Source organism: Sciurus carolinensis, unplaced genomic scaffold (assembly GCF_902686445.1).
Source record: "Sciurus carolinensis unplaced genomic scaffold, mSciCar1.2, whole genome shotgun sequence".
NCBI classification, from domain to species: Eukaryota; Metazoa; Chordata; class Mammalia; order Rodentia; family Sciuridae; genus Sciurus; species Sciurus carolinensis.
Window position 1 is genome coordinate 125,148 of NW_025920218.1, and position 25,969 is coordinate 151,116.

Below are 25,969 nucleotides of genomic sequence, written 5' to 3' on the forward strand. Positions count from 1 at the left end.
TGTGTGTGTGTAGTAACTACAGGCATGGAAATGGTCTAGTCAATGCACTTCAGTGTCTGCTGCCTGCCTGCTGTCTGCCAGATGCCCTGACAGTTGCTGAGGTACAGAGAAGGACATAGCATGACAGACTCCACAGATACACACTAAGCCTGCTTTCTGCCAGGACCTGTGCTGGTATTTGCAGAACTCACTATGCAGGGGTAGAAACAGACATGGATGCAAAACCATCCTGAGGTCACAGTCATTTGAGTAAGGGTATTCTTCTGTGGGACACGGAACAGTGTGACTGACCACTGAAAGAAGCACTTCCTCTAGAGGCTGACTGTGACCCCTCACATGCTCACTCAACTGACAGTTGCTGTGCACTGGGTATCTAACACTGTCCCTGGAACACACCAAGTGGACATTCAGAGGTGGTTCAAGACAAATCTGCCCACATAGAGCCCATGGTGTAGCCAGCAAGACAATAGACAATGAGTCATGTGATTGGATCTTAGAAAATAAGGATGGAATGCAAAGGTTTTCTAGATGGGGTCAAAGAGGCATTTGGGGTCTCAAGAACAGGATCTACACAAGCAAAGAGTGGTAAAAATCAGCAAGAAATGGCCCTGTTAAAGGAGGTTACAGCAGAAATTAGGTGTATACAGTCTCGAGTAGGCAAGTTTGAGATCACCTCTGAAGTGGTAGCAAGGCTGTCACAAGAAGACAGCAGTGTGTTTCCAACAGGGCAGGTTCAGCATCCCCTGAGCCAGCAAGGAAGTTGAGGTATTGCTAGAGTGCAGTGACAGGGGTGCCGGGGCCATGCCCATGTTGTTCCTCTGAGCTTAGCACTGAGCCTCGCACAAAGTAGGCTCTCACTCACTGGACAAGCACAGGAGGTGAAGAGTTTACAGAGTGGACTGGGGCCTGTGGAGGTCTAAAGGCAATCTAGAAAAACAGGTCTGGCTCTCACAATGCCACCTGGATTCTCCTTTCTGAGCAGGACTCTGTGTTTGATATGCAATACCTAACCAAAGTCAAGATTGGGTTTTCTATGCAGAATGTCAGTCCTAATGGAGATGAAAAATATTGAGCATTAATATTTTCATAACACCTCTCTAAGGAAGGAGGCTCCCATGTGAACATCACTTGTCCCAACAGTTCTGCCTGCCATCTGCTCCAATGGAAAGGGCATCTCACAGCCTTCTCATGAGGGTAACAGGATGCAACAGTCCAGTGTTCGCACACTGACCGCTGGTATTTGTAACCATTCTTAGAAAGAGTTAAGCTACTTGTTTACTTCCTTTGTTCATTTCTTCCTTCTTTTCCTAGCCCTCTCCACAAAGGATTTGAAGAGACCTAAAACATATAATCCTGTTTCATGGGATGGTCCCAAAGTTATCTCATTTGCCACTGGCTCTTTGCAGTGCCAAATCCACGGGTATTTGTCACCGCCTGCAGCAACAATTTGCGCGGGTCTTTTTCGGTGGTGAACTGGAAACGAACTGCATCTATCTTTCTGTTAGTGGGCTGCTTTCTCACTTATTTGCTTGTTACCTGGGCTATTGAGGAAGAAAGGCTTTTCTTAGAGAGAGAGAGAGAGAGAGACTTTGCATAAGAGAGAAAGAGAGACTTTGCTTATGAGAGAGAGACTACCCTTTCAGAGATCTGTATCTTCTTAGTTCTGCGCTTCTTAAAGGTGCGTTCTGCATTCTGTGAACTAAGGGTGCTTCTATCTGCTTGCTGCTTCTTCTTCTTTTCTGCTAGTGGCTTCTCTCTGCCTCTTTCTGCTAGCTGCTGCTCTCACTGTCGCTCATTACTGTTGCTCCTTACTCTCGCGCCCCCTCCCACCGCCTGTTTATATTCCCTCCAGGAGGTGGAGGCCGGGCCACGCCAGTTGCAATCAGGCTAGGAGCCAGCTGCCCTATCATGGCAAGGGTTAAAATGAGCAGGCCCAAGCAGGTGTGCTCGGAAATGCCTGTGCACGGCGTTGTGTGCATGGACTTAACTGAACATGGGCAGTGATAAATCACCTGAGTGTGCTTATGCCAATTAACCTCCTCACTGCTGATGTGATCAGGCACTGTTCTGGCTAGCACAGTCCCCAACACTCATTGTTTCTTTTTTGTTTTATTCTTGGAACACTGGAGCCAGAAAAATATGCAGTCCCAATCTCAGAACAACAGGTTCCTGCAGGAAGGCAAACCAGCAGTGACAAAGAATATATTTTCCTCATGAATTGGGTCAGGTAAGTTGTTCACAGGGCCTTTCTCAATCTCCATCAACTCTGTCACTACAGGTTGTAACCATGACTCTCATATATGTCACCACAGATTATGAACAGCCCCCCAGGCCACCCTTGTGCAAGAGGTCTTAGTCACTGGCCTCACCCCACTTTTAGTAACAGAAAAAAGATGGATGCTATTCCAAAGACACAGGAAATCTGAAGCTGCCCAGTGAAGGCCAGGTCAGGTGGAGAGAGGTCTTGCATGTGCCAGACTCAGGCCTGGCAGCAAAGGCAGGGATGCAGAGGCAGCCCTGTCATCTGACTGCAGGGATCTCTGAAAACCTAGCTTTGGCATAGCCAAATGGCTGCCTGGGTCACTGGGCCAGCTTGCATTTGCAGTGAGCAGGCACTCAGAGAGGGTTGATGAGGTATCTCCCTGCTACCCTGACTGAGTTCTTCCTCAGAGGAAGGCCCAGGACTCACTGACACTGCACATAGAGTCAGCTGAGGGACTCTGGAGATCACCAAGGAAGGTTGGTTTCCTCAGTGACTCAAAACAGTGACTGTGGGAGATGGAGAAAGGAGGAACCAAGAAGATGAGGTGGTCTAGCATGGAGAATGTGTTGGGAGAGCCAAGGATGGCAGAGGGGCCCTGCCTCAGACCCAGGTGTCCTTATAATCATGATAGTGATTACCTTCTGAGCATCTGTGCATGTGTCCCTTGTGCTAACCCTCCAACTGGGGAGGCAGTCATCTTTCCTCCTCAGGGAAACTGAGTCCCAGAGTGTGGGCAAAGAACAAAAGGGGTTGGTTGTGCCATGAGGAGCCAGCAACTCATTGAGGTTGATGGGCTAAAAGAAAGGGCCTCTCAGAGTAGAGAATAGTTCTCCAAGATCCTAAGTATTCCAGCCTCCTTCCCACTTCTCTTCATTCCCCCTATGGAGGGGAACAAGTGGAGTCCTGCCCTCAAGACCTAGGTCTTCATCTAGGTTTTTCTCATGGAGCCTTGAGCAAGTCACTGGAGCTCTTGGTAGTTTCCAGATTTGTTTCTACTTCTGTAAAATGGGATAACTCCAGGCTGTTGTCAGAACTGAGGAGCTCAGAGGGGGTTGGCTACCCACCCATCAGGCCTGGCCTGGCCTAGAACTTTAGACTCACTGCAGAGTTGAAGATACCTGCAGGGGCCTGGCAGCAACTCTGGAAGCTGCCTCTACCTGGTCCAACCTCTCGGCAGTGTAGTGCTGGTGGAGGTGGAAACTCCCTGGGGTTGGTCACTGGTGTCTATTACTATGCATCACACAGAAACCTTTGGGAAATTCCTACAGGAAGGCATTCTATAGCACATTGGTGGCTTTCAAGAGCCAGTGAGATCAGCATCAAGCAACTTGGGAAAGAAGAGCCCTTGGTTAATAACCCTTACAAAGAGATGCATCAGGTGCTCCACTGCAGAGCAGGGAGTGGGAATGGGGGGCCACAACACATACAGTTGTGTGTACTGAAGACACACAGCAGGCAAGTGGAAAATCCATGAGATAGACATAAAACAGAGACTTGCTTTTCCTTATGGCATGGAAAAAAAATTACCAACAACACAGTCAGGTATACTTCAGTCTGTACCAACGGCAAGTGTGTACACAAGGAACACACAGCTGCTGGTTTCCATTCAGGAACCACCCACTACCACCAATGGACTCTGGCAAAGAAACCCACTCCAATGAGACAGACTCTCAGATATCCCTACCCATTGTTACCTTCTCTCAGTGGTTGCAGGCACCTCTTAGAAACCCAAGGGAACTTTTCACAGTGTCCTGTGCTACTCTAAAGGCAGAAAACAACACTGAGGAATTAAATTCCAGCATTGCCCAAGACCACCTCAGCATGGCTTGTCCCAATATGCCATTCCAGGGATGGAGAAGCTGCCTGTCTCCTCTAGGGTCACTTGCATTCAGAAAGGCTCCACCCTCAGTGGCCCCATAGAGCCAAATTGCAGTCAGTTCATGGTTATGTCTCACCTATGATTGGTGCAGCACCACCTCAGGTCCTGCACTGAATGAGCTACTTTGATGCTCATTTCTAGGTCATGGTAAATGATTTTGTTGCTAGATCAAGAGAGGACTGTAATCTTCCTATTACAAAGCCTTGACCTGCAATTTATTTCTCAATGATTTTGCCAGACAAACAACAGCAATAGACTTCTGCCATTGCCCTGATCAGTCTGGACCACTGCCTTAATTCAGGCATTGTGGGACCAAATTCAGGAAAGAACACAGAATAGCACAGTTCCTGTGTCACTTGGAGCCACTGAGAGGTCAATGGGCAATCTGGCAGCAAGGATAAGAACCTAATAAAGGCATAAGCATAAACCTGTCCTGAGGCAGGTCACATCTGGCCTGGGAAATGCTGGATTCATCCAGCCATGGTGACTGATGACCACCTCAGGCAGTCCAAGACCTGATTAGACTTAATGACTTTGGCTGCTACTCTCAGATAAAGTAGTACACATGGCAGTAGGGTGATGATTGATGTCCTTGACACCTGATGGAGTCAAATTCTTCACCATACAAGCTCATGGGTTCTTTATTCCTTGGAATATGCTCATCTTTTCTTTCTCCTCTCTGGTTCTGGCCCACCTGGCTCTTCCTCTGCTTTAGAGCCTTAAAAGGAGACTGAAATTTGTCTCCAGATTCAGGGGTGTTGAAAGTACCATCCATGGCTCAGGTGTCAGAAAGTCAGTTCTGGCTTCTGAAAGTTGAAACTACCATAGCCCACCAACAGTAGCTCCAGCTTCTGGAGAACTGAAGGAAATTTCTAGTTTGTCACCAAAACCTGACTCACGTGTGAGAGCTCTCATCTCATCAGCAGCTATCCAGGGACTTCTGACCCTGGTTCTGACTTCTGGAGAGTAGAGAGAAACTCCCATAGTCCACTAGCATCAATTTCCAGTAGCTCTACTGCTGTGATTCCAGCATCTGGAAAATTGAGAGAATTCCTGTATCTGAGCCACTGGTTCAGGAGTACTTAGTTGGAGCCCGCATACTGTAACATGTCTTTTTGGTTTTTCCTTGCACTTGGGGTTTGCCATCCAGGTTGTTTACTCCAATGGGCTCGTCCATTTCTTCCTATAACCTTTCCTTCTGGCCCTACATATGTAAGTTGATATTTTGTTTGTTTGACATATTTAATTCAGCATTTCTTTTAAAAGGTCTCTGAATAACTCTTAGCCTATAATCATAGGGGTAATTTTGGAAGCTGTTAGAAGCTCTTTCCCCTCTTTCCCCCCAACACCTGCTATGTTTACTAAGGTAATTCAGGGTCACTTGATAGATTTATTCTCTCAAACCATCCTAGGTATGTGTAATACTTACAAGGTAACTCATAAATTTATTTGAAATAAGAAAATATAATTTTTAAAGATACCTCTAAAAATAAGCCACTATAAAACCACTGTTTAATGTCCAGAGGGGGAACTTGATTGATTTCTTTCAAGCCTAACACCCTGAATAGATTCCTCTGGGGCCCAGCATCTGGTATGAAGTGCTGCTCTTGTGCATAATCAGAGTCCATAGAATGAATGTTACCACTCTCTTTATATGGACACTTGTTCCAAGGATTCAACCCCTCCCCAGCACCACTCATTATGGGACACCAAATTTACAGTGGTATTATATACAGGTAACACTGACAGCAATTCAAAAGAGTCCCTTTTAGGGTATGTATTGTATAATGAGAAAAATTCAAACTAGATGATCTAAAGAAAAATGTTTTTTTTCTGCCATACTGCTTGCCCTCTATATGTGCTTGATGGTCAACAGGGATGACTTCCTTATTTCAACACCATTCACAACTAGATCTCTACTGCAGAAACAAAGAAAATGGACAGAAGTCCCTTATGTGCAGGTCTTTATGGCCCTCAGACTACAAAAATATGCCAGTCAGACTCCTATGGCCACACTGGTAATGGGAAGACTGATTGTCCCTACTTGAGAAGACCTGGACCCTCTAGTACTATCTAGAAAATAATTTCTCCATGAAGTGACATGGTCCAAATGTCCAAAGGGGTACAGGAACCCAGGTTGTTATCACACTGGAGGAGTCATATGTCATGTGTGGCATGGTGGGTGATTGACATGCCTACTTTAATGAATTCCTTATAAAGAATTTTAAAATAATCCTCCACTTGCAATTACAGGAAGCACCTACAGATTTTGGTGATTTTCTCTCTTCTGAATCTCCCAGTTGTACTGAAAATAAAGGTGTTTTCAAAATTGTTAGCACACATTCTTGCCTGGGTTGCTCACCAACCAAGGCTGTATTTATCCTTGTTGGATGTTGAAGGGATGCAATGACTACCGTTTTCTGTATTTCAGGTATGATGACTTTTACTGTATTCTCTGACAATGAAGCAATTGAAAATGGATGGTTTCTTGATTTCCATTGGTAATCTATAATCAACTATTAAAAATACATTAAATGTAAGTAAGATAAATATTTTTTTTATTTTTATTTTTTACGTTTACATAGGGTAATGATGTTTATTATATTTTTCCCCTCCCCCCCACCCCTCCCACCCCTCCCACCCCTCCCAATCCTCTTTTCCCTCTACACAGTCCTTCTTTCCTTCATTCTTACTGCTCTCCTTAGCCTAACTCTAAACCTAACCCTAAACCTAATGCTAGCCCATCCCACCCCCCATTATATGTCCTCATCCGCTTATCAGCGAGATCATTCGTCCTTTAGTTTTTTGAGATTGGCTTATCTCACTTAGCATGATATTCTCCAATTTCGACCATTTGCCTACAAATGCCATAATTTTATCATTCTTCATTGCGGAGTAATATTCCATTGTATAAATATGCCACAGTTTCTTTATCCATTCATTAACTGAAGGGCATCTAGGTTGGTTCCACAATCTGGCTATGGTGAATTGAGCAGCAATGAACATTGATGTGGCTGTATCTCTGTAGTATGCTGATTTTAAGTCCTTTGGGTATAGGCCAAGGAGTGGGATAGCTGGGTCAAATGGTGTTTCCATTCCAAGCTTTCTGAGGAATCTCCACACTGCTTTCCAGAGTGGTTGCACTAATTTGCAACCCCACCAGCAATGTATGAGTGTTCCTTTTTCACCACATCCTCGCCAACACCTATTGTTGAAGATAAATATTTGTAAAACTGCTTATAGAGTTTAAAATCTGAAAACTATATAAGGGGTAAAACAACTGAATCATTTGTAAGTTAAAATATGTTTTCAAAATTTCCTTGAATATATTCAACTAGAATGGTAAGGCATTTTCCTGCATACATTATGTTTTTCCTACTATTCCAAAGGAATCTAAAAATACATTTTACACAGAAGAGCCCAGATCAAAATAGCAGTGAACACATGGCACCTAATGAACACAAGTTCCAGGTCACTGTGTGGGTGCTGAGGCTGAGTCTCCCAGGGACAACAACACCGCTCCCAGCTCAGCCTGCAGTTCTTTCCTGCATGGGCCCAGCCAGAGGTTCCAGTCCACTTTATAGAAGAGCTCCACCAGTTGCAGCCCAGGTGGTGGGCAAAGCCAGTGAACAGCATGGAAGTGGTCACAGTCAATGTGTCCCCACTCCACCTTGTCCAGAACTGACCTGGACCCTTAAGTGTGGTTCCAGGTGGTGCATCCTCTGGCAGTGTCTCAGTGCTCAGGCTGCAGCAGGCCATCACATGTGGAAGAACTTGGGTGGGCTCTCTCCCTAGCAGAACTTGGCTATTGGATCCTGGTAGGGGTTCTCATGCTGTGCACTCTGGGAAGAGGTACTGCATTTAGCCAACCACAATTGGAAGTGATATTTCACTGCCATGAATAGTTTCTGGAATGGCACATCTGCCCTGCTGAGGAAGCGCTACAGGAAGAGTTGCTTGTTGGGCCGAAGGCAGCAGGACACACAGTACTCATAGGTGCTGCAGCCAACTATTGCAGCAATACTGCTTTGTGCTGGAGTTGGTTGACATCACAGTAGCCATTGGTCAGTAGAATCTTCCTTTCACAGACAAATCCTAGGTCATCCATGATGAGGCGCTTCCCTTGAAAGGAGTTCTGGCACTGAATGCTTGGCTGGCTGCTGTTGCCCAAGTTAAATTGTACTTTCCATGGAGTGGATTGGTTTTGGTCCTGAGCCTGGAGGAGATTGCTATCTCTCACTGTACTGTCCTCCTGTTTCAAGGTGTTGCTGAGGATGTAGACCTGCCAGAGCCTGAAGACCAGGACCAGCATGGACCTCTTCTCCAAGAGGCAGCGCCACACCATGGCAGCCAGGTTCACCATCCTGGTTGAGATGGGGGTGCTGCATCCAGGGAGTGGAGCAAAACCAGAGGCTGAGACCCAGTAGCATGGCCCCCTCATGCCCAGTATCCCCACCACTTGCTGCAACACTGGTCTTGCAGTCCTCAGCCCAGCTTGTAATTTAAAATATTTAAACATTCATTGCTAATTAAAAATTCAAGTATCTTGGTTTCTTACAGTCTATAAAATACAATATAATTGGGTCTCTTAAATGTGTTTTTATAAATTGTGTGTAAAAATTAGTAAAATATTATATGTGAAAAAGTTAAAAGGAGAGTCTCCTTCCTAGGTGTTCATTCAAATATAAGATTACTAAGAATTAAAATCTTATTCACATGTAATTGTATACCCTAAAAAATAACCCCTGAGGATCCTTGACTGACCTTCACAGTAGAAATGCACCATCTGCTCAGCCTTGGATGCCCAAAAGAAAAGTATACCCCAAGACAAACATGGCATCATATGGGTAAAGAAAAGTCATATGCTAAAGACTGAGTTTAACTTTAGAGGTTTAAATCCCAAAAGTGGAGGTCATCCCAAGACTAGTAACTCATTTCTCCAAACAGCTAGATCCTTTGAGTCAGGGGTTACCAAATTGTATATGAACAATGATCATGGCTCCTTTGGTAGTTAACCAGTCCTCCCAATTAATCTTGGGAAAGCATGTGGAGGTCCAGGTTCTCTCACCAAGTCCACACAGTTTTACAAACCAAGAATCATCACTGGTTCATAATCATCACTGTTAGATACTCCTGACATCAAATATTTCCAGGAATGTCCAACTTTGAATCTAACTACTCTATTCCTGAACTGAGCCCCCTCTAAAAGACCAATGTGTGGACATTATGGAACAAACTTTATAGCAAGCTAAAACTAAAAGATGTGCCTATAGATAACCCTGTGGCTAAATGATTCACAGGTGGAAGCAGTTTTATAAAAAAGATGACATAAAAGCATGGAATGCAACAGTTACAGTGATAATTTCATAGAAGCAAATGTTCTCCACACCCACACTTCTGTCCCCAAACAAAATTAATCATTTTTATTCAGGCCTTATAGTTAAAATAAGAAAATAACATCCATGGAGATTACACATATGGGCTTCTATTGCTTCCTGCTGCTTTTCAGAAGGAAAGAAATATATTAAGAGTTAAACGTACCCTCTGGGTCTTCTATCAGCAAATTGCTATTTGCTTCTCAGCATCTTGCAGAGTTTTAACTTCTATCAAGTGAACAAATGTGTGGGGTTCTTCCTGATACATAGACAGGTCTTTAGATGGTAAATTTGAAATGCAGTTATAACCAAAACAATTTGGAGGGGACTGGTTTGTCTTTTGACATGTTTTCCCTGCACAAATGACAATCTATTAGAAAAATAAGGACCTCAGGACACACTGACATAAGCATGCTAGAGAATGAATTCCCGTAGGAGTCATAGGAGCAGTCATATCTCTTGTTCCCTGGATTAGGTTTTTTAGTAAGATTTTCCATCACTGTGACCAAAAGAACTGACAAGAACAATTTTAGAGGAGGATCATCAGTTTTACTTGATGCTGATGGTTTTAGAGGTCTCAGTTCATAGACAGCCTCCTATATTAACTCAGGGTCCAAGAAGAGGTAGAATATCAGGGTGAAATGATGTGATGGAGGAAGGCAGCTCAGACCATGACAACTAGGAAGCAGAAAGAGCTCCACTTGTCAAGGCACACCCCCAATGAACCACCTCCTCGAGCCATACCATACCTGCCTACAGTTAGTTCAGTTCATCCCTAGCGAGGGAATAAATCCTTGATTATCTTATAACCAAATCATGTCACCTGTAAATTTTCTTGCATGGTCTCACATATGAACTTTTGAGGAATACCAAATATCTAAACCATCATAACAAACAGCTTTACCTACCTTGAGGTAACACTAATACTGTGAAAATAGAAGGGCATTCAATTTCTTATGATCTGAGCAGGGAGGAGTTTGTGCACACTTAAACTCCACCAGTTGCCCTGGAGTAAACTCCTCAAGATAAGTAGTGGTTAATAATAGCTGAGTATGTCAGTTGTCCTATGTATTAGGACAACTAGAGGTGTCTTATACATTAAACTAAGCAACTAATTGACCACTTGTGGTTAATTTTAAAATAAATATTATATTTGTACAGTGTTTTCCTTTTGAGAAAGGTAATTGGTGAGTGATGAGATCATTTGAAATATTTAAAAATTTATTGTGAACATGACAAACTATTGCGAAAGTCACTTTTACTAAATGTTTAATGGAATAGTAGTATGTACATAACAGGCATGTAATATAAGAAATACATTCATGAAAGTATTTTCTTGAAGTAGTTTGTCATTTTATATCTAGGAATGTGCTGTATTTCAAATTATTGATGTTTGAAAATAACTGTCCTATAAATAGGATACCAGGACTATGTATATTGCTTAGAAATGTGGAGTGTGACACACTGCTGCCTGACAACATCTAATGTTTTGCCCCTTGGTTGGTTTGCAGCAGAAGCACTCAAGAAAGCTCTAACAATAAACTTTAGCATGGAAAGGTAGTTCTCCAAATGCTTTAAGTGGTAGAGAATCCACTGTTCACTGGTTCTGACTTGTTTACATCCCATCCAGATAGTACATTTGGGGAAGATTTTGTTCGTAAGAGACAAAAGAGACCACACATGTGTTATCTGAAATGACAATAATGATAAAAGTAAAAGGCATATGATTAGATTTAATGCAAATAATGAAATTGTCTTTGTAAAATGATAAGATTATAAATACTTGGTGCAAAAAACTATCATAGAGTGGAACAACCTGCCAACATCTCAGTATGAATAAAAGGAGTGGAACCAACATGCCTCAACCAGAAGTAGTGGGTACTTGTAATAATCTCAACGGTGCTATGGATAAACATGATTTGTTGGTTTCCAAAGGGTATTAACTTTGGTTCACTCATATAACTTGCATGGGTATTGTAAATGCAGATATTGTTCACAAACTTGGGAACAAAATCAAATATCTCATAAATTGGTAGGATTTCAAAAGAGACATCTATTTAGCCTACCTAGAAGAATGCAATGAGAAACCATTGTGAGGAAGGAAGTGTAATACTCCTGAACCTACTGCTTTACAAATGAAATCAGATTTGACATGAGAAGTCCTACTGTTGTCAAACAGCAAGAAAGATGAAGGTGTCACAATAAGTCATTTCATGTAAAACACACAACATTTGGCTTCCTTGTGTGTCTCCTTAACCCATTAGCTCTCAAGTTTTCCCCTTGCTAATTCAAAGGATATAATCTCTCAGGGAAAATGAGATGGTAAGAGACCAAAATGGGGAACAACATGGCAGATAAGCTCTAAAGCCTTATTTTATAAGGTTATTATAATTTTTTTTAACTCTTCTACCTTAACAATGCATGGAATATGCCATTTTGTACACTTCCATTTTACAACAGATCAACCATAAATAGGTGTTGATCAACTGGGCTTAGGATGGCCCAGGAGATATCACAACAGCCTTTCACATGAAGGAAACTCCTTTAAAGCATTACCATGAAAATGCCGGCCCTTCCAACGAGTCACTCACTGGAAGCCTGGCCAGTCCATTAAAGGCTTGCTTATATGTTCATGCTCTACTGAGTCAACCTGATTGGCCCGAATAAGGTAAAATTTCTGATGAATCAGAAATTCTCATCTTCACTCTCACCACAACAAAGACCCCTAAGCCAACCAGGTCCTTTCTGCTTACCTTGAAGTCACAGTTGAAAAATACCCTTTGTGGCTAGCTGTTGTGTCTCCCTATTTTTATTACCAAGAACAGACAGGTCAGTGAAACAGAACTTCTCTAGGTATCCAAGGCCAAGTACTAAGCAGAAAAATACCCATGCATCAAGCAGGGAAGTGGACCAGCAAAGTACAGAGCTGAGGATGACCTGGAGTGCCTCTCACACAGACCAAGGGGCTGGAGACAGCTTCTCAGACTAGGTGACATCTAAGTAAAGCTTTCTGTTTGGAGGTCATCACATGCTAAATTATTCCTTCTAAATCACTGCAATAAACAATATTTCCCCCTTTTTGGGCACCTACCATGGACCAGGCCTCATGCTGTGTCTCATACTTCCAAATATCGCCACCCACTACCTAGTAGTATTAACAGCATTTCCACAGATGAAGCATGAGTGGCACAGAATAGTTAGAGTCTGCCATAATCCTGTAGCCACAGTGGCTGGGCTAGATTTGAAGGCAACACAAATAGTTCCAGGTAGAAGAGTCTCAATGGCAGACCTCATACTCTCAGCTTTATCAGGAGAGACATAAGCTTTGAATACTTGTTTGCACCATGAAAGGAGAAACTAGCTCATCTTAATGATAATAAAAGGATAATTGAGAAAGTGTTAATGGTTAATTTGTGTTGAAAATCTTCCTTTGACTGATGTGAAAGTGTCCAAGGCAGTGGATACTGGAGTACACACAGGAAGTGGGTCATAAAAGGGATATATCATATTCTCCTTTTCCTCTGTCTTCAAAATTTCAGACAACCTCTTGTCAATAATGACTTTTCTAACAGTCTCTACCCAGCTGATCATCTGGGATTTTCTATTTAGAGCCAGCTGGAACCTCCTAGAGAACAGATGGACTTGCACCTGCTTTTGCATAAAAGGGCACAGTCCTCTTGGTGGCATGGACTGTGCCACACCTGAGTCTCTCTTACCCTGTGCTGAGTCAGCCAGGTGAGGAGGAGCACTCTGGGGAAGTCTGACAAGAAGGCAAAGTAGCAGTGGTGACACTTTAATAAGGGACAAACACACACAGGCCCAGAAGAAGGGTAATGGTCAAGAGGGGGCCCACAGGATCAAAAAGATATCCCTGAGGCCAGAGTTCTTGACAGACTGAGATGACCCCCTCCTTTGGGAACCAGAATCCAGCTGAATATCTATAGACCTCTGAAGGTAATTGGCCTGGAAGCCTTTTCCAAAGCCTGGGTGATTTCCAGTCTGCTTACTAAAGTGTGGGACAGCTCTGGGACCCTGTTAGCAGTTATTTCCTTAACAGACCCACGCCAGCCCAGGTGTGGCCCATCAGGCACTCCTCAGCAAGGCTGTCGGTTCAGCAGTTCATCAGAACACAGGGGCTGAGCCTGAGCTCTGTCCTTCAGCAGCCTTCTTTTGAAAGCCAAAACCAGCATATTTTCAACCCATTGAAGATGACATCATGTGTTCACTTCTATCAATGTACATGCACACACATTAATACATAAAACATTAAGGATATCAATTGAGAAAGTGACCTCATACAAAGCTGAGAGACTGAATACTGTACCCCAGTTGACATTGCCTAAAACTGACAAAGGCCCAATATCTGGAATCTTCTAGGATGTCCTATGCATCGACAGGAGAAACACAGGCCTTGCTGGAGGCTTGGCAAAGAACATTAACTTGCAGTTTTAGGATTTAAGTAGCTCTTTGTCCCTAGAGACTGGCAAACTCTGGAGAGTGGGAAATGCCTAGTGTGGGGCACAGATGAACAGGTAGGTCTCAATGTAAGCATTGGTGGAAAACAGGAGGCAGTCCTCTCTACCACCAACCAGGTGAGAGTTAGGTCAGTAAGACCACTTGGGGTCTATGACCACATAGCTATTTTGCTGCTGACTTCTATCCCCACAGATATATTATCTTGTGTTCCAGGGAAGGTAAGGGACTGTGCCCTTGGTAAAGCACATTTCATTTTGTGGCCCAGCAGTACAGTGGTACAAGGATTTACAGGCCTGTGTGGACACATTGCAAGCTGAACAGAATCAGGATGGTGTGGGATTCAACATCACGTACATTAAACAGGGATGGCATTTACAAGAACGGATACCAATAAAATCCAAAATATTAAAGGGAGGAGGGGAGTAGCTATGAATGGGAAAAACAGAATATGAATGAGGGACTTGTCTCTGAGAAGTTCTCTCTTCCAGAATTTGGAGGCCAGTCAATTGTCTCTCGGGGAATGTAGCTCCCATTCATACCAGACCATGAAGGGTATTCCCCTTCAGGGGAATTGGTAGGCAGGTGGAACTTTTCCATACCCCACATTAGATCCTCCTCACTCTCAATTTTGGGAGCCAATTGGGTCCATCCAAAACAAGCTTCAATAGTCACAGCTTCCTTCAAAACTAAATCAAACCCTCCACACTGTATTCCTTAGCCAGAATAAGAGCCTTTTGGCAACAGGTGCCACAGAGTATGTCATCATCAGCTGCATGATAATAGAACATTGCTGAGTTTTGTCAGGCAGACTGCTTACAGCTCTACCTGAGTCACCCCATATCATATTATGACAATCCCAGGCAGTGAGTAACATGAGTGCTTCTATTTTTCAGAAAAGGAAACAGATCTGAAAATATACAGACACCAAAGACTCTTCAGCTAGAAGGAGAGAGAACCCCCCTGTTGTGGCCCCTTCAGGCCAATATCAGAGAGGATGTAGAGCTAAATCACAGTGCCCAGGCTCCATTTCTCATTCTGCTCTATGCTGAACAGGCCATCCCAGGAACCCCAATCCTGTACACTACTGGGACCACTTGCCAGGAAGACCTCAAATTTACCCTCAGAATGGCCAGGTTCTTGACCCTTAACCCTGAAGGGAAAGGTGCACTTTTATACCCTCCTCAAAAAAGTTCAGAGTGAGCCAGTCATGACACAACAGCCAGCAGAAGGAATGGTTCCTGACAGTGTTCTTTCTGACAAGCTCATGCACTGAATCTAATATTTTATCCAAAGCTGATAGAGGATTCCAAGAAGTTCCAAAATCTTTTCCATCAGCTTGGAAGACAAGAATGAAGGATGACCCTTTTGAGATTTCTTATTTACAGTCCTGCAGATGCAATGAAATGTGCTAAATGAGATTCTGATATCTCATTAAATCCACGGCGCATCCCAGACCTCTTAAATAATGATGCCCACCACTGACTCTCCAAGAGGAGCTGCACAGAAATGACTCTGAACCAAATATGTGGGACCTCATACAAGTCTCTTGTCTGCACATTTATGTCCCTTCAACTGTAAGTTTGGGACCAAAGCTGAGCATTTAAAAGCCACATACACTCAGTATGGTGGACTTGCACTGCAGGCCAGGCCTCTTCCCCATCAGCAAACTCTTGGCCATCACTTGAATAGATCCTACATCTTGCTGACTACTTCCTCATCTTTTCCATGCAAAGATGGAAACAGAGAGGCTTAGAAGAATCTTCAAAGATCCTTCACAGTTCCAGGATCTGAAACTGAGATGCCTCTGTCAGCACTGCCAGCTGGCCTGTTCCTCACTGAAACTTTCCCAACTCTCAAACTCTGAGACTCCAGAAACACCTTCCTATCACATATGAATGCTCAATAAACACCTGCTGTGTGCCAAGGGTATGTGAGGCACAGGGAATTAAGGCTGAACAAACTGATACTCCCCTCCTGGAACTTATGGCCAAGTAAGTAACACACTTATCTGGAGCTGAGAAGCCTGAACTCCATACAATGCCTCCCCTCTGTGGAGTCTTCCCCTGCAGTCCATACCACACTGTTCACCTCGAGTGGACCCTGTTGTCACACAATAAAATTTTCCAATATAATAGATTTTGAGGTTGAGAATTGTGCCTTTATTCTTTGCCATTCTCCATCTAGCAAACACAGGGGACTTCAGAGCATCCACACAGATCTCAAATGTGCTGGGAACTGGGATTCCTATTCCACAAGAAGAGGAGGAATCTGAGGAGTTGAGAATCCAGAGGTACAGACAACAAAATAACCTGCAGTCTCTATTTTTTTAAGTTTTTAGCCAGTGAGTCACACCTACTCTTCTGACAAATAGTTCAAAAAACCCAACTCCCAGTATATCCCCACACAGTGACTCCATGGTGGGCAGATGAGCAACTGCACCCCCTTCTGTCACATGAATGGTGGAATAACCTAAATACAGACCAGTGGGACCCCTTTGTCCCCTAGCTGCAGCCTACAAAACTTCTGGTGAAGTTCACTCCTGAGTTAGTTTATCCTCATGTATACCCATGTCTGAGACAGGCCAGGAGGACTCAAGACTGAGTCTCTTCTCCCCAGAATGTGTCCTGCAGCACCACTACCTCTCACAATGGTATCCTCTGTGCAGCTGGAGAGTGTCCCCTGCTATAAGCACAAGGTCTCCATCTCAACAACTTTCTTACCACCCATCCCCACTCCTATTCTAAATATTCCTTTTCAAACAGGGGTGACCACTGATCTTGGGGTGTGAAGTCTGTCATGTGTGTGTAAAGACAGAAAAGCATAATGGGTCCCTGGAGGGTCAGAGGCTGGCATTCCTCACCTGCTGCTACTGCCATTGTTTTACCTACAGCCTCAGTTTCCAGCCCCCTGGAATTCATCTGCAAACTCTGGGCTAGCCTAACCCAGCACAATGCCTGCCACTTCTCAGGATCTCACCCAGCTTTCAGTTCCAGTCATTCAGTTCCTGCCACACTGACTATCCCCATTCTGTCCTGGATCTGATGTTAACCAAGTATGAAGGGGGAAGAAAATGAGACTCTACCCTGCAAAGGCATCCCTTGTTCTTTGATAGTGTAATAGCATAAATCTCAGATTCAACAGCTTCAAAGTTAATTCAGTTATCCATTTTCAATCAAAATGTTCAAAATATCAAACAAAAAATGGATGAAATAGAAACTCAGTTTATGGTTTGAATGTGAGGTGTCTTCCAAAACTTTACATGTGAGACAATGCAAGAAGGTTCAGAGGAGAAATGATGGGGTTGTGAGAGTCTTAAACCAAGCAGTGAATTAATCCCATGATAGGGATAACTGTGTGGAAACTGAAGTGGTAGGGTTTGGCAGGAGGTGGGAACTGGGGGTGTGGCTCTGAGGTGTATATTTATATCTGGCAAGTGGAGACCTCTCTCTCTCCACTTCCTGATCATCACATGGGCTGCTTTCTTCTGCCATACTCTTCTTCCATGATGTCAAAGCTCCCCTTGAGCCCCAAGCAATGTAGCCAGCCTTCTATGGCCAAAGATCTCTGAAACTGAGCCCTCAAATAAACTTTTTCTCCTTTGCAGTGTTCCTGATTGGATTCTTAAATCACAGTAGCAAAAAAAAAAATCTAAAACACCCAGAAGTTTAAATTATTGAATTCTAATTCAAAAGAGAACACATGAAATGAATGATGTTCAGATGAAGGATGTGTTTAAACAAAGTTATTTTTATCTGAACTCTCCCTGAGGCTATAGGCCAAGTTTGTTGTGCCCAAGGCCCTCAGTGAAGGTTTCTGTGCTATAAGCTGTAAAAGGCCCAGCAATGACCTGCATGTACGCTCAAAGACCAGGCCAGCATGCCACTTCCCACTAGATCCTCCTGGAGCATCAGTTCAGAAGAACACACTTCACACATTCTTTAGACAACTGCCCAGCACCTGGAAGGAACTTGGCACACAGCTGCTATGGGCCCAGCCCTTCCCTCACCACACTGATGTGCTGCAGGGAGACACCCAATGAACAGCAGGCTCCTTGCTGAAAGTGGGATGGTGAGATCCTGAGATCCTCTTCCCAAGGTTCATAAATGCTCACTGAAAACAAGCAGCTCTCAGCAACAGTCCAGAGGCTCTACACTGACTAACAGCAAAAGGAGACAGGGACATTTCAAGGGACATCCTAAGTCACTTCAACCCCTCAGGTACCAAGCCAGAGTGACCTGGTGGGGAATCACCTGCTGTGAGAAGGGGGAGTTGCAGTTCCTCCAGGAACCCTAGCCCCTGAACCTTCCCAGGGATTTTCCTCTAACCTTGGTCCACCTCCACCCTGTCCTTGACCCCTGCATTATAATTCCTCTTTGCTTCCTGACTTCCATTGCCATTTTTCATCCCTGCTGAACCATACACAGCACCTCAATCCACCCTCACCTGTTGGTCCAAACCAACATAGTCCCATGGAGCCAGGTTGCCACAGTCTCATTAGATCCTTTACTGAGTGGAAAGGAAAATATATCTCCAACAGCATAACAATTTACTTCCACATCACTGAAATTCAAATAAAAAGCAACAATTCATCTTCAGAGGATAGGTTTCTTCACAACCCAAACCCTGAAGGGTTAAATTCTTTCCAGGCAATAGCTGAGCTACTCTGTATCTGGCATTTAGAACCATGACCTTCAGACAGTGAGAAGACATGCTTGAACCAAGAGGGTCTACTTTCTGTACCTTTCCTGTCCCTGTGTGTGAGGCTTACACAAGCTCCTTAGGAACTGGTTAAGTGAAAATTTCAAACTGCAGAGACCCCTTGGGCCTGGGACTCAACTTGGGTGCTGGCCCTGTCCTTCACTGTCCTGTGACCTTGAGGACACATGTCAGTGAATTCACTCATCAGTGTCACTGACCTAGCACCAGCATGTGTGATGCCTGGACAGTCTGCCTGACCTGTAATGATGCAACCTGAATTCTTTTTTCCTTCCCCCCAAAGAGCATGACTTAACTATTCCAAGCATCAGCAAAGAGTGAGTGCACAGGTTCTGGCTTGCTGAGGCAGTGACCCACGTGGGGAACAGCCTTAGCCTGACCCTAAACATCCTCATCTGTCAGGACTTCCAGTTTCTATCCCTAATAGTTCTTTCTGACTCCAAAGAGGTCAAGGTCCTCTCTGTCCTCTGCAAGATCACATTCACTGCAGTCTCCAGACTTTGCTCCAGCCTGGAATGCACTCCCTTCTCCCTGTTCCATGTTCAAGGCCACGCCTACCTCCTCCCACCCGCAGGCCTCCTCTGCTAACTGACCAGCAGTCCATATTCCCTGAAAGGACCATTCACCAAGAGGCAGAGTTGTGACTTGGTTCCCCCACTCCCTAATTCTTGGGGGCCACTGTCCTTCCTCCTCCAAGCTTCACCAAGGCACCTTAAGAGCAGGAATCAGAATATTCCTAGGCCCGTTTCTCTTCCCTTTTCCAAACCCCCTACTACAGGATTGAGCAATATAGGAAGGACTCCTCTGAATGTCCACTAAGTGACTCTACTCAGTACTCTGTCCCTGTGATCAGTGTTTGTCCATTCATCTGGCAAGTACCTGAGAGCCTAAGGGGGCACTAATACCCCTCATCCTGCAACTTCCTCAGGGAAGTCCCACTTCCCCCATGTGCCCCAGCAAGTCCTTCAGAAGCTTGCACAAACACCTTGCCCAGAGACTATTTTTTTCCCTCCAAGTGACACAGTCAAGGATTTCTGGAGGAGAGGGCTATAACCTTCCTATGAAGGCACATGACCAGCATGCACAAGACAGTTTAGAGATACTCTTCTCCATTTAGTAACTTCGGGTGGGAAAGAATAAAATTAAGCAGAAAACTCTTTGCATCTTGGAAAACACCAGGATTTGGGGGGTAGAGTAGCCTTCTGTGGGGTACTGGAACCTGCTGGGAACCTGGAGAGGACACAGATAGCAGTCTGTACCTAAGTCACTCTGAGTCTAGCAGTACCGACTCCTGTCTGGTCACTCCTTTGTCAAAGAACATCTGTGTTGGGAGAGGACAAAAATACTTCTGATGTCATACAATCTTAAGATCATTTCATGGACAGCATCACCATGGAGCAGAACCCACCTGTTCAGGGCAAAGGAGGTGCTCCCATCCACTGGCATGATCACAGCTAAGAATTTAACAGGGAGCCCAGGAGGTTCGATCAATGACTGGACTTGGTAGACCCACTTGATTGCTGTATGCCAACAGTATATATGAAAATGTTCATCTAAAATATTTTCACCTAAGTTTTTTAAATAGCAAGCTGCCCAAAACTTGTATGATAGCACTCTGGCTACTAAAATTTCCCAGCAGTTTGTGCCACAAAGGGGTAACCAAAGCAACACTACCAGAGGCACTGCAGGTATGTTGTAGTTGTGCATGTGCTGGTCCCTCCAGCTCCCATGTCTCAGGGATGGAGCACCTGGCCAGGCCTCTGTTAACTTCTGCACCTCTCCATGAATTTAATTTTTCAGCCCTCACAGCATCCCCAGATGTGGGCACATTATTATCTCCATTTTACAGACTGGGAATTTAAACAAAGATAAATTGGGAGCTTGCCCAAAGCCAAACCCAGGCAGAGTGACAAGGTCAAGCCCCTTGGCTGCAAGGCAATGTCTGCAGCTGTTGTAATTTTCTCCCAACTCTATCACTTACAAGGCCCTCTGGAGTTGGCTCAACCTTGGATCCTGGCTGTGCTGGAGATGCATAATGACTGCTGCTACTGGCAACCTCAGTACACATGACTAAAGAGCGTTTCCCTGTGAGTCTGGAAGTTCCTACTTTTAGTTTTGGTCAATTTCAAGAAGAGAGAGGACATTCATTTCTAAAGGTCTGTACACAGGAAGGCTCTGCACAGCCATATCTGCCCCTGGAGCAGTGTGTGGTGCTGGCAAGGCCAAGCCTCCCCAGGGTCAGCATGTGGGATTACCTGCCTGTGCACCTGAGCCAGCAGGTGGGGCTGAGGAGAGATCCTGAATCCTAGTCTTGTCCCAGTGCAATGCCAAAAGATGTTTTGTGACTGATGCTTCTAATGCATCTTTGTCAAGTTTTGCATCAAGCCTCCTACCCCACTGGACAGAAAATGGAAAAACAGGTTCTATCTTATATGTATTATCAATACATTGTTACAAAAATATCAAGAGAACAAGAGTCCTTTCCTCCATAGGGCACAGGGAAAGCTGGAAAGGGGCTTATGATGGGATCTGTTCAAGTACACAGGAAGAAGAGCTTTTGTATAAATAGTCAAATTGGTCAAGGAAGACAAGAAAAATCTCATCTGCCCCTGGAAATGCATGAATATGATTTCAGGTAAATTACCAATCAACTTACACATGCTTTTCTTTTCTTTTGTTCTTATTTATTTCTCTTTTTAATTTTCTTTGGATACTGAGGATTGAACCCAGCAGCTCTTTAGCCCTGAGCAATAACCCCAATCCTTTTTATTTTTTATTCTGAGATTGTCTTGCTATGTTGTGTAGGACCTCTTTAACTTGCTGAGTCTAGCCTCAAAATTTTGATCACCTGCCTGAGCCTCCTGAGATGCTGGGATTACCAGCATGCACCACCACACCTGGCATTTTTTTCTTTCTTAATGGAATTAATGGTTAAACAAGAGTAACCAGTATTTCTGATGGAGAACTCACTGAAGAAAGTATGGCACAGAAAGGAAGAAAGGGACAAAGGATTATCCATAGCTCCATCACCCCAAATGCTCTTCCCTTACAGTTTGGTTCCCTGCATCACTCTACTTCCTCCTTACTGAGCAGAGTGTAGATGTGGATAAACACATGGTGCCTCTTTGCAGACAGATAGCTCTAAGGTAAGAGGAGGACACAAGACAGAGTTTATGCTCCAAGAGAATAATGAGCTTCTGGACAAAACTCTCCTCATGACCAGACACTGGCCTCTGTTCTAGTGTATACACTCTCATGATGCCTGTCCATCATGCTCTTCCCCTTAGCCCATAGTGCTTCCCAAAAATGTAAGTGCTCAACTTCTTTACTAGCCTGACAAGTATCTAAACAAGAAGGAAGAGGACAAGTCTGAGATGAATTTATGACATTGGCATTTCCTTAGTCCAACTCCATAGATCCAAAAGGAAAGAATATTCCCAAATGTTAATACTTTTCCTTTCCAGAATTGAATCTCTGAACTTTTGAAAACAGTTTACTTGGGCTTTAGGATCCTAAGGAATTCTGTGTTGATTGAGACACATGTTTCCAGGATGCTAGGGCTTCAGGGTAGGTGACAGTTGCCAAGAGCAGCCCATGGCCCCACTCATCCTTCCTGCAAGCCAAGACCTTGATGGCCCCAGTTGCCTGCTACCCTGTGTTCTGCCCATGAGTCTGCCATGCCCAGCCAGGAGCATGTGTGCCACCCTGACTCCAGTGAGCTATACCCTTGAGGGCACAGGATTGCATTGGGCTTCATGAGGTTTCTGAAACTACTTAAGAGCTCTGCCAAATTTGGTAACATTTCTCTACTCAAATAGATGTACTGTTTGGATTTTTTACTGGTCAGCAATCTACTTGCCCAGTATGAGCCCTACCAGTACCTGCAGAATGCTCATACTGTGATCATCTTGTGGCGGAGCACCTGCCATACACCTGCAGGGAGGGGAGTAATCACAGGATTCCATGCTCCTGAAGGCTAGCACCCCTGTCCTCACCACACCTTAAGCAACACACTGTTCTGTGTAAGACCAAATATGAGAAAGGCAAGGCAGCAAAGGAGACTCAACAGTACAGAGTCACCACAGGATCAACTGCCTTGCAATATTTGACCAGTGCACCAATTCAATATATTTATACTGAGTCCACAGAGTAGAGCAAAGAGCAAAGCCATCCCAGTATTTCAGAGCAGCCCACTCACACCGACCATAAAGGAATGTGGCTGTTTTAGAAGGGGTGTAGTAGAACACACTTGACAAAATGTGCAGTGGAATGGAAAGAGGCTTCTGATACACTGGAAAGGCCCTGTTGGGCTGCCCTTCCAGTTACTAGTTATTATTCCTGTTGATATTGATCAATTTTACAAGTGTTAAGAAGTTATTTTGAAGCTGAAGGCTAATAAGATTAATATTGATGCTAATACATAATGACAAATTCATTTCCTGGTCATGTAGAAAAAGTAGAAATACATTATAAGAAATATATTTCCAACAGATGAAAACAAAACAAAACAAAATCCACCTCCAATTAATATCTCTGGCCACCAAGAAAGATGACCAAATGCTTATTCTCATCTTCTTTTATTTATTTGTTTTTATTTTTTGTATATTGATAGACCTCTATTTTATTCATTTATTTTTATGTGGTGCTGAGAATCAAACCCAGTGCCTCACACATGTGAGGAAAGTGCTTAACCACTGAACCACAACCCCAGACCCTGTGTCTTCTTCTTAGGAAGCTATTAGTTCTTCTGAAATCCTCTCTGCAAAATCTTGCTTAGGCACCACCTTTTCAGGCATACCTCTGCTTATGTGCCATCTTCACCTTCTCTGAAATGGGGTAGCAGCTGACAATGCAGACTCTGGAGATTAAGACAGTGATTGAGAGAGTGAAAACCTCAGCTCTGCCACTTACTTGCTCTATGACCTTGGCAAAGAGACTTCCCTTCCCCTCTCAGTGCCTCACTTTCCTCATCTGTGAAGTATGGATAATTATAGGATTGCATATTTTGCTCTTACAGAAACACAATAAGCTAATATCTGAAAAGTGCATCGAATGTTGCCTGGTTCATGGTAAACATCAGCAGCTGGACTCATCATCATGTATCCCTGACATGCAGGGTTGTACTGTAATTGCTGACACAACTAAGCAGCAAGCTCCAGAGAGCAGGGGTACCTCATATTTCCCCTCATGCTCCTTAACATTCATAATAGTTATCTAAATGTTGGCTGTCTTCAAATGTGTCCTAAGTTAAAATACTAAGTACTCAAATGTGCTCACATGCCTTACAACTTTCAGTTCTGAACTACCTTTACAAATATTCAAACAAAGATTTCTCTAAGCATGTCTTAGGAATGAAGGTAAACACCAAGGATGAATTGTTTTTGAACTGAGCTGAGGGAATTCTTTGGATGGGAGCCTTGGACTTGCATGTCAAAGGCTCTCATGATGACAGCTCTGAACACAGACACAGGAGCCTTGAGAAGAAACGTGAGCTCATCAGCCCCTGCTCATTCCCAAGCAAGGTGATGACACCCTGTACAATCTTAACTATCACTTAGATTAAGAGAGATGTAAAAGATGAGAGTACTAAGAGAAAAGGAAAGCAGAGAAGGTAGGAAAAACTGTAGAATTAGCATCATTTTAGGAAACAGCTTCCATGAACCAAAAAGCAAACTGAGGTGACGGGTTTCTCACAACCCAAGCAATTCTTCTATGAGTCAAAACATAATTTCTATAAAAATTGCATGCATTAGCTCCAATAATGGTTGCCCAGGTCAGAGAATTTTTTGTAGGTAGAGAATATTTCTAAATAGATTTCAGAAATTAGGAAATCATAATGAGTCTTGCAATGTCAACAAAGTTTTCATGTAATCAAGATATAAAATGGAGTAAGCCCTTAGCACAATTAATCTGGACTTCTACTCATAGACAATCTCAGGAATAGCTTCTGGGCTGCCTCATACAAGGTCTCAGAGAGTGTCTACACTAAAATCATAAGAAGGGTCACGTCCCATTTCCACTGAGTAGGAACTCAGTCAACTCTGACCTGGTTATCACCAATGTGTTCTAGGGATCTGCCAGATGTTGGGCTTTACATAAACCCAGAAGTGAGGAGCAGCCCAGGGCTAGTGAGGCATGGCCCCCTAGCAGCCAGTTCCAGAAGCCTTGCCATTAACCTTTCTGGAGGCTGTCTCCTGCTCTGCCCAGGCCACCAGACTGCCCATGTGCTTCACCCAAGCGGGCCTCAGGAGTTAAGTATAAGATCCTAGCCTGGAAGTTAATGAAACCCTCCACAACCTCAACCAGAAATTTCTCTTTTACCCTTATTTCTCCTCATTTACATTAGCATATAAACAGTAGCTAGGAAGTATTTCACTTTTCCTACTTCCCTTCTTACTGAAAGCCTCAATGCTGACCACCATGTTCCCTGCCTTGTCTCCATCGCCCAATCTCACCAAACCTTTGAAGTCCATTGCAAATGTCACCTCCTTTTTTAAACTTTGACTTTTCAACCACAAGTGGGTGTAATGCTTAGTTTCCATCTCTTTTGCAGAACATTACAGTCTATCTTCTTATGTATGGCATATTTAAGCCTGTTCCTAGCCCCAATCCAACAAGATCAGTGTGGAGATGTCTTTCACCTTGACAAAGCTCATGAAATACTTAAAAGTAAACCTGAGAAGAAACAGCTAGAAACTGAGTCTCAATATTCACCATTTAGCATTTTCTCTTGGCAAGGGCTCCCATAAGAGGAATCCCAGGAAGTCAGTTGGTTGTGAGCATCCTTGGGGCCAAGTGGTGGTAGAGTTTGTGTTCTTGTCAATTAGATAGATTTAGTCCATCATCTGTGTTAGAAACATAAAATGGGCAAGGCAAATTTTATCCCTGCCATGAAGGCCTGCTATCTAACTTGGCTAGCAATTGCACCTGGGTAGGTGGTCCACATTTTTTATTCCTAACACAGTACTACCCTTTGCCCAGAATTGGAGGAGATTGGGGTTACAATCTATACCATTTGCTAATTTTTAATCTGGGGTGAACAAGGGAAGGAATGTAATTAAAATGGCTACAATTGGATCCAATTAAGTGTAAATGCTACATTCTGAAAATGGTCCACCTAACTTTCTGTTTCTCACATCTACTCACTCTCTTTTTAGTATTACACCCCTGAGTTCAGCTGTGCCTGGTGTCTGCAAGTCCAAATTTTCTCTAGTTACATTTGTCTGCAAGGTTTCCACTGAGGTTGGGGAGAGGGGTGTA

At 43.8% G+C, this 25,969-nt stretch overlaps 1 protein-coding gene across 1 annotated transcript; it reads right to left on the minus strand.

Annotated features, from left to right (window-relative positions):
* Nucleotides 1-7,933: 7,933 nt before the first annotated feature.
* On the minus strand, nt 7,934-8,505 carry LOC124975154 (SREBP regulating gene protein-like). The gene is made up of 2 exons (XM_047538024.1): nt 8,383-8,505; nt 7,934-7,984 (listed from the first exon to the last, which is right to left on the minus strand). Exons 1-2 carry the CDS (start codon nt 8,503-8,505, stop codon nt 7,934-7,936), a joined length of 174 nt encoding a protein of 57 aa, XP_047393980.1.
* Nucleotides 8,506-25,969: the final 17,464 nt, after the last annotated feature.